The sequence below is a fragment of the Lucilia sericata genome, unplaced genomic scaffold, assembly GCF_015586225.1.
Source record: "Lucilia sericata isolate MDLA Ls3-8-SP2 unplaced genomic scaffold, ASM1558622v1 Contig000721F_arrow, whole genome shotgun sequence".
Taxonomy (NCBI): Eukaryota; Metazoa; Arthropoda; class Insecta; order Diptera; family Calliphoridae; genus Lucilia; species Lucilia sericata.
The window spans coordinates 140,380-149,858 of NW_023994722.1; the positions used below are offsets into that span (position 1 = coordinate 140,380).

Genomic DNA, 9,479 nt, shown 5'->3' on the forward strand with positions numbered 1-9,479 from the left:
TAGTCTAGTCTATAGTCTAGTCTATAGTCTAGTCTATAGTCTAGTCTATAGTCTAGTCTATAGTCTAGTCTATAGTCTAGTCTATAGTCTAGTCTATAGTCTAGTCTATAGTCTAGTCTATAGTCTAGTCTATAGTCTAGTCTATAGTCTAGTCTATAGTCTAGTCTATAGTCTAGTCTATAGTCTAGTCTATAGTCTAGTCTATAGTCTAGTCTATAGTCTAGTCTATAGTCTAGTCTATAGTCTAGTCTATAGTCTAGTCTAGTCTATAGTCTAGTCTAGTCTATAGTCTAGTCTAGTCTATAGTCTATAGTCTAGTCTAGTCTAGTCTAGTCTAGTCTAGTCTAGTCTAGTCTAGTCTAGTCTAGTCTATAGTCTAGTCTAGTCTATAGTCTAGTCTAGTCTAGTCATAGTCTAGTCTAGTCTAGTCTAGTCTATAGTCTAGTCTAGTCTAGTCTAGTCTAGTCTAGTCTAGTCTAGTCTAGTCTATAGTCTAGTCTATAGTCTAGTCTAGTCTAGTCTAGTCTAGTCTAATCTAGTCTAGTCTAGTCTAGTCTATAGTCTAGTCTAGTCTATAGTCTAGTCTAGTCTATAGTCTAGTCTATAGTCTAGTCTATAGTCTAGTCTATAGTCTAGTCTATAGTCTAGTCTATAGTCTAGTCTATAGTCTAGTCTATATAGTCTCTATAGCCTATGTTCCTATCTTACCAACCATTGCCACATTTTCACTATATCAAACTGTGTTTTGTAGTCCTGACTATTAAACTTTATGAAATCGACAAAAATATTTGTTTTATTAAGTTTTAATGGTTATGGTGGTTAGGATGAATGAACAATTGTATGGTATAAATGAATGAAAGGTATAAACTACTATTGTCGCCTGCCATTTGGAATGTTCTATTATTTTATTTGCCTTATAATATAAGCCATTGTTTGTTTTTATGCCATGACTTGTTTAAGTAAAATATATGTATGTATAAAAAATCACGTGTTGAATTTGCATTTTTGCTGTGGGCTTTATTCTGCACTATCAGAGACAAAATGTGTAAAGTCTACTTTAATGAAGGAATTTAAAAAGTGATTTTTTTCTATAAAAATAAGAAAATTATTTAACTTAAATGTATCTTTAGAAAATAGGCAACATATTATAGATTGCCTATTTATAAAAATCGACTTAACACTTTTGTCCTCTAAGCTAAAATTATTATAATTATTTAAGTTTTTCAAACGTCGCCATATGATGAATGAACTGTGGGTTTTTCTCTTTCATTTCCATTGACGGTGTGTGTTTTTATGTGTTCAAGTGCGATTGTGTTAATGTTAAACGGAAACGGAAATATCTTGTTGCTTTTCACCAGTTAACAACTATTTTATTTTACTTGCTACCTTAAAACCAACACAGATTGACATTTAGATTGTTGGTTTGGTTTTGTATAGACTAATTTTTTAAGTTAATTAAAATAGTGTTAAAATTATATGATTTATACACTTAACCGCATAATAGCAGAAAATGTATAACGGAAATATTTAGAAAATTAAGGGTACAAGTGTGACTTCAGTAAAATGGTATTTAATTAAATCAGAAAAGTTGATTGAAAATGAATTTAAAGTTTGCTTGGGGAAGATTCTTTTCTATTGAATTGTGTCTAAAGGATACACTTTTTAATAGAAATGTGCCTATGGAAGATGCTTATCTATAGATGTGTCTAGGTGAGATACTTTTCTAAGAAAATCTGAATATGAAAGGGTTTTTCTTTATAGAAATGTATCTAAGAAAACACTTTTTTATAAAAACTTCTCTTGGGAAACTTTTTTCCTTAGAATTGCGTCTAAAGAATATACTTTTCAATAGAAATGTGCCTAAGGAAGGCACTCTATAGATATAAGTCTAAGAAGACACTTCTCTATAAAAACGTTTCTTGGTAAGAACTTCTACATAAATATGCCTAAGAAGGAAACTGTTCTATAGGAATATGTCTAATGAATACACTTTTCTACAGAAATTGCTCAGAAAGCAAATTTTCTATATAAATGTGTCAGGGGAAGACGCTTCTATAAAATTGTCCCATAGGAAGACACTTTTCTGTATAAATGTGGTTTAGAAAGACGCTTTTCTATAAAAATAAGTCTTGACACTTCGACATAACTGTTTCTTGTGAAGAAACTTTACTACAGAATTGGACCATAGGCAGACATTTTCTTATACATATTAGTCTACTAACTGGAGATGATCTATACATTCTACACAATAGTTTCTTTTTCCTAGCACATTTTTTAACAACTTGTTGCAGCCCCTTATCGCCCACATTAAGGTGTTCTATTATGGCTCCCATACTTTTCCCCAAATGAAATTTACCTAAAATATTGCAAGAAATTATACAGGCATTAGTTTTTTGTAAGACAAAATATAATAATTTCATTCATTTACTAACCTTTTTAACAAAATTATTGCTTCTTCGATGTACGCTGTAACGTCCATTTTGGTTTTTTCCCAAAAGACTTTGGCCAAAGCTAAAAGTCATTGCTTTTTAACACATTTCTCACACTTCACTTAAAATCTTTCACTCATATTATATTTATTAATTTTACGTTAAAAAATTAACACTTTCTTTAATATTTCCCACAAAAATTAACAATTTTCCAATTTAAGCGCAAATATTCACTTGACAAGACAATTTTTCTTCACTTTTGTTAAAGAGCTGCCACTCGTTTGTCTTTAAGGTAATGCCACTTATGTCAAATATATAAACATAATGGCAACATGATATGATGTAAAGAGACCGTTATTTTAATTTAAATGAATTTTCTTTTGTTTATAATAAAAATAAGATAAAATTGTGTTAATAATTTAATAAAGTAATTAATTTATTTGTTTTTGTGAGAAAATTTTTGATTTGTTTTAATTTAAGGGCGAAAATATGCATCGCAAAAGTTTGTTTACATTTGTTGATGAGTAGCCATACGTTTTCTTTTAAAGTATGGCCACTTGTTTGGTATGAAACAGCTAAGCTGGCAACATTAACTAAAAAATGAACATTCGTTACATTTTCAGACAAGTTGTAAAAAACTGGTTTCATTAGGCGAATGAATAAAGGAGACTCTTTTCTTTAGAAATGTGTATCAAGAAGTGACTTCTATGGAATTATGTCGCAGAAGAAGACGTCTATATAGAAATATGTTTCTGAAAAAATCTTTTTCTCATGTAAATAAATCCACAAGCCTTTTTTACACAAAAATATATAAGATGTTTTTTATTTAAATTCTTTTGGTTTTTTAAAGGTTTTATCATAGTTTTCAAACTAAATATAACTTAAATTTATAAATAAAGTAATTAAATTAGAAATTGTGCATAAAACATAATTAAATATTTTACAATCAAATGAATATTTTTTTAATAAAATTAAATGTATTGTATATATTATATTTGCTACATAAAGAGAGCCATATATAGTTATAAAAAAGAAAGGCAGATAGGAAAAGAAAACAAGTCTTTTTTTAAAGCATTTAAAAGAAAATATTCTAATAAGGAATATTATCTTTAAAGTGTTAATATAATTTACACATAACACATTCCATATACATATTAGAATAGTATAATAAAATACTTTTTTATATAGATAAATATATAAAAAACTAATCTAAGGAGGAATCACCATAATTCCAAGGTTTTTGGGATAAATACAATACAACAATGGTGGATAAGGCGCTAACCAGGAATATAACATCAAACCAACGATGATAGAAATTGAAATGTAAATTACCTAAAACTTCGGTTATAATAACACGATATTCAGCTGGTAAATTCATACGCATTAGCAAGACAGAGGAACAAAAGTACATGCCCATTATTTGGGCTAAAATTAAAACTATAATATTGGAAGATTTGCTAGAGGAAATGCGATAGAAAAACTGAAATAAAGGAAGAAGTATTAATAAAATTATTTTGCGTGAAAGAAATGTTAAACTAACCTTAGTTAAAGTTAATAATAAACCTCTTATAGAGGTAACCACCATACAGCCTACTAATAGAAAGGAAATATGTTGATTCCAAAATGCCAAATCTATATCAAAACCACACCAATGAACAGCTATTTCCAGGCCTTTGGTTACGGGATCTTTGCGTCCCACTCTATCGAAGATTATATTAACACAGCACTAAAATAAGGAATATAAATTGAACACTTCCAGAAGTATAATGAAGACAAAATAGATAACTTACTATAAATATTTTCCACAGACAATAGACACTAAAGAAATGGCCTATAACATTGAAGTATTTGCCCTGCAAGGTTTGTGACCATTTTTGACGTTCCTGCATATTTTTTAAATAGTTGATTTCTAAGAAAAGTTGTCTTAATAACTCTTCCAAACCATAGATTTCCATGCGCAATTGATTGATATCTAAAAATAACAAAAATTTTAATCAGTAATAAAGTAATTCAAAGAAAACTTACTCTCTCCACCTGAATCCACTCTATTAACTGCCGAGCTTAATATATTCCATAGTCTGGGTCTAGTTTGATTGGTTTTATTACGTCTGTGCATTTCCAATGCTACACGCTTCTTTTTACCCGTAATCATGTCTACGGTTAAGAGCAATCTTCTTTCCAAGTTAATAATATCACTTTGTGAAACTGGCCTAAAGATGAAAAAGTTATATTTTTCTTTTCTTTTTACATATTTCTTTTTACCCCTACTTACCTTATAAAATAAGTCATGCTTTGGTAAGGACAGTTGACAGCACCAAATCCCGATAAAATTGCCATTACGGTTACACCTATAACACTTATGCGCGATACCCCTTGTTCAATGGTTAAAATGCCATTGGAGACACTTAGTAATGGGAAGGGTTCTCCTATACGCCACAGTCCATAGAGAAATATAAACCAGCAACAAGTGGTCATAATGCGAACCCATTTTTCGGAAACTAAAAGAAGACAAAAAAGAGAATTTGTCAAAATTTCCAAAGAAAGCATTTTTCCTTCGAAAAATTTCTGAAATTTTTTTAGGGATGACTTTTCTATATAAAACTCTATCTTAATAGCAACGGATCTCCTGGAACATTTTCCTTTAAGACTGATAACATCTACCTCCCAACTTACCAAACGATATACTATGTATAACGGAATAACAAATATATAAAGGAATAACTGCAATAATCATCAGCAACAATGAGGTCAAGCCCAAACGCCAATGAAAATACCGGGAACTGGAGTCTAAGACTCCCAAAATCTCGAAAATTATCAGTTCAAACATAGTCAGTGACAAGGCAAATGTCACCGAAAATATCAACTGCACTGAAATGTGACGAATCTCATAGTTCTTAAACAATTGTTTAACAAAGAAAATCCAACCACCAGCAAAAAATAAAACCTAAAAACAAACAAAAATACATTAAAAGAAAGCACCAAACAAAGACCGGCATTTAGATGGATGATGACACACTCACCTGGGAAACAAACACTATAATGCAATCATTTAAAAATGCCATGGTCGTAAATTGTTTAAGACTGTCTTTTCCAATCAATTATTAAGTATTCAACACGTTTGGGGCATTTTCTTAAAAACAATCTTTAGTTGTTTATAAAAAATTGGGAAAACTTAAAAAATTAATCGCCAACACCTTTATAGAAAAAAATCGGAAAAGTTGTAAACAAAAAAATATTAAACGTCACAAACAAGTTGAATCTGGACAGCTGTTTACAAAATGCCAGATTTTAAAAAAATTGTTGATGGTATTTAATGATAAGGTAACTCTATTAAAATATTTTGTTTGCAACAGCTGATAGAGGACAGATCCCAACAAATTTCTCTAAAACGGCGGCCGGTTTAATAATTATAATTTTAACTAAATTAAGTATTTAATGCATAATAAATATTGTTGAAATAGAAATAAAGATTTCTATATTAATTTTCTCTCAAAATGTTAGTTACTTCAAAAATGGACTATTTTTATATGTCATTTCCTAAAGGCGTTAATTTTTAAAATTTTAACGCCGTCTAGATTTTCGTTAGCACGCCTATAAACTCTTGTTGTCAAAAATTATTGGTTGTGTTGTGATTAATTTTTGTAAATTGCCAAAGAATTTCCTCACAAGCCGTAAAAAATGTATTAATTGTGTGAAAACTAAAAGAAATTTCAACAAAATTTTTAACTTAATTTAATTAAAACAAGTGCAATATTAGTTTTAAAGTGTTTTTATATGTAAAGTATTTGAAGTGTACCATTATTAAGTGTTTTAAAAGTTTTTAAGCGGCCCCCTAAATAGAGGATAGGAATCAATTTGTTCGTGCGTGTGTGTGTCTTTCATTTAATTACCTTTCCAAGGCTGTTCTTGTTTTCTTCTTAATTTGGGGGAGGGAAACCTAAAAACCATGTCTTGCTACTTCCGCCAAAATTCCGATTGTGAAATAACAGTGCCCAAGTATAATGAATCCGCTACTGGTATTATCTATTACGACATTAAAGTGCGGGTGGCCCAGATTGAGTGGCTGGTGGAACGTAGATATAAGGATTTTGATCAGCTCAATGAAAAGTTGGTAGAGGAGATTAGCATATCCAAAAAGCTATTACCACCGAAAAAGGTAAGTGGGGAAGGGCAGGAAATTGAAAAATGTTCTATTTCAAATTGTATAACAGTTTGTAAGTATTATACATTTGCAAATTTCTATTAATTGTTAATTAAACAATTCGTTATACAATTGTTGAAATGTTTTGATTAGTTTTCTTTGTTTTGGTAATGAAAAATTGTTTTTTTAAGTTGATAAAATATAAACAAACAACTTAAAAACGTTAGTCATGTTGAAACACATGACGGCTTAAAGAAGAATCTAATGATGAGATCAGAGAAGATACATTTCTATAAAAACTTTCTACAGTAGGCATTTTTCCACAGAAAACCTTCTCGAAAAGACTGTTCTTTAAAAATTCTCTTTTATTGAAAACTGTTTTCTATAGAAAACTGCCCAAAGAAAGTATTTTTTTATAGAAAACTGTCTAGTGAAGTTACTTTTCTATTAAAAATTTTCCAGAGTAGAAACTTGGCAACAGAAAACTATCCAGAGAAAAAACTTTTGTATAGTAAACTATCCAGAAAAGGCACTTTTGTATAGAAAACAATCACTTTCTACAGTTTTCATCCAGAATAGACACTTTTATATAGAAAACTGTACAGAGATGTCACTTTTCTTTAGAAAACTGTATAGAGAAGACACATTTCTATAGAGAACTGCGCGAAGAAGACACTTCTTGTATAGAAAATTTTTCAGCGAAGACACTTGTCAACAAAAACTTTTCATAGAATAAAAAACTATCCACATAAGAAACATCTTACAGGTTACGGTCCAGAGAAGATACTTTTCTATATAAAACTGTCTAGAGAAGACACCTTTTTTAGAAAACTATCTAGAGAAGGCACTTTTCTATAGAAAACTTTCCAGAGAAGGCACTTGCCTATAGAAAACCAGTGACTGAAGAAGAATTTTCTATGGAAAACTTTATAAGGTAGTCAAGAAACTTTCCCATAGAAATTAGTCTAGTGAAGACACCATTCTATAGAGACATAGTTACATTATTCTATATAAAACTTAATACAGAGGATTCTATTCTATATAAAGCTTAATACAGAAGACTCGCTTTTCAATAAAAAGCTTCCTAAAGATGGATTTTTTTTTTGGAAACTTTTGATCCCTCTGTTAGAAAATTCCTTTAAAAATATTCCCCTTTTCTCTTTACAGATAGTGGGCAATAAAAATCCAGCATTTCTCGAACAAAGACGCGAACAATTGGAAAAATATCTCAAAGAATTATTAGTATTCTTTCGCATACAACTGCCGCGAGTATTGGCGGAATTTTTGGAATTCAATAAATACGATATAATCTATTTACTACAAGATCTAGCCAAGCTTTGCAATGAAAGTGGTGATGCCCTGTTAAGTAACAATAAAGAATTTCATTTTTCCGCTTTAGAGGTTAGTAAAAAAGTTAATCCGTATTTAAAACGCCCGCTTTTACATTTCCTTTTTTTCAGGTGTATGCCATAAGTGAACGTTTAAATTTACCTTGTCCCCCCGAAAGTATAGAACGAGGAAAATATGATTTCTCTCATGTGCTAGACTTTTGCACCCAACTGGAGGTGATTAAAGTGACACCGGTGAAAAATAACGATACCTTTGCTAGTGATTATAATGCTGTAGATGTTCCTATAGGTCGCAGTAATATAATACCGAAAAGTCTCAAATTCAATCTAAATGCTTTTCGTAATTTGCTGTGTCTAAAGATTTTCGCTTTGCCTACCGAAAATATTATCGATATTGGTCTGTTAAAGCCCACTTTGCAAAAGATATGTGTTCATAATACCACCATAACTTCCATTAATCAGGTCTTACTGTGCGATAATGTACACAAAGATACCAGCATAGACATTCCTAGTGGTGAAGCCATAGCTTTAAATCGTTCCGCAACTTCGACTAATAGCGTGAATAGTAATTGTGCCATAACTTCAACCTCACCCTTGTGGCGTAATATGGTGGAATTAAATTTATCGGGCAATTTGTTGACACAAATTGATGAAAGTATTAGAACAGTGCCACAGATAAGAGTACTTAATTTGGAACAGAATCGTTTAAGGGGTATTAAAAATCTGGCAGAATTACCGCATTTGCAGGTGTTAAATCTTTCCATTAATGTTATAGCCGAATGTATAGATTGGCATTTAGAATTGGGTAATTTGGTTACTTTAAATTTGTCTCAAAATAAATTGAAAACTATTAAGGGTTTACGTAAACTATTGTCCTTAATAAATTTGGATTTAAGCTGTAATCTCATAGATGACTTAGAGGAAGTGGATAATGTAGCTTGTTTGCCGTTATTGGAAACTTTAAGATTAACCGGTAATCCCTTGGCTAGCAGTGTGGGTAAGTTGTTTATTAAAAATTATATAATATGACAAAATTCTTATTGTATTCTGATTTTATTTAGATTATCGCCCTCGTGTCTTGGCTAGATTCCATGATAGGGCCTCGGAAATTGTTTTGGATAGTGAAAAGGGTACTCATAAAGAATTGGATACCGCCTTGGTTTTGTCGGCTTTACATACCTCACGCATGAGGCAGAAATCTCAACAATAACGTTAGGTTTGTAGGTTTTCGCCCTCCCCCTCAATATTTTACAAAAATTTAAAAAAAAACATATGTATATGTAGATTTTTTTAAGGGACAGCTACAAATTCCATTTATTTTACTTTTTAATATTTTAAATTATTTATTTTGTTAGTTTGTGTTACTTTTATTGAGAATAAAAATTAATTGCGTGCTTGAGAGTTTACTTTCTTGCTAACTACATAGAAATCTTCCCTAAAGCAAGATTTTTGGTAGAGAAAGTAAATTTTTAATTGGTTTTATATTTATTGATAACAAGATTCATGATTGCTTTTGTGATTGTTTGTAGGATGATATTAAACTGCTCCAAATTCTGCAAG

General features: G+C 30.5%; 2 protein-coding genes across 3 annotated transcripts; one reads left to right on the top strand and one right to left on the bottom strand.

Moving 5' to 3' along the window:
* Positions 1-3,346: 3,346 nt before the first annotated feature.
* Positions 3,347-5,699, bottom strand: LOC119607645 (Golgi pH regulator). Of its 2 annotated transcripts, none has more exons than XM_037961643.1 (7): positions 5,450-5,699; positions 5,103-5,373; positions 4,702-4,927; positions 4,464-4,639; positions 4,220-4,401; positions 3,970-4,155; positions 3,347-3,909 (listed from the first exon to the last, which is right to left on the bottom strand). In XM_037961643.1, exons 1-7 carry the CDS (start codon positions 5,489-5,491, stop codon positions 3,634-3,636), a joined length of 1,359 nt encoding a protein of 452 aa, XP_037817571.1. In that variant the 5' UTR covers positions 5,492-5,699; the 3' UTR covers positions 3,347-3,633. The 2 variants fall into 2 exon arrangements, with proteins under 2 accessions (XP_037817571.1, XP_037817570.1); XM_037961642.1 differs by having other exon boundaries at positions 3,349-3,909; positions 4,455-4,639.
* Positions 5,700-6,021: 322 nt separating this feature from the next.
* LOC119607648 (nischarin) lies at positions 6,022-9,379 on the top strand. Its single transcript, XM_037961648.1, has 4 exons — positions 6,022-6,585; positions 7,738-7,971; positions 8,031-8,916; positions 8,981-9,379. The coding sequence occupies exons 1-4, from the start codon at positions 6,376-6,378 to the stop codon at positions 9,127-9,129; spliced, it is 1,479 nt and encodes a 492-aa protein (XP_037817576.1). The 5' UTR covers positions 6,022-6,375; the 3' UTR covers positions 9,130-9,379.
* The last annotated feature ends 100 nt before the right edge of the window (positions 9,380-9,479 follow it).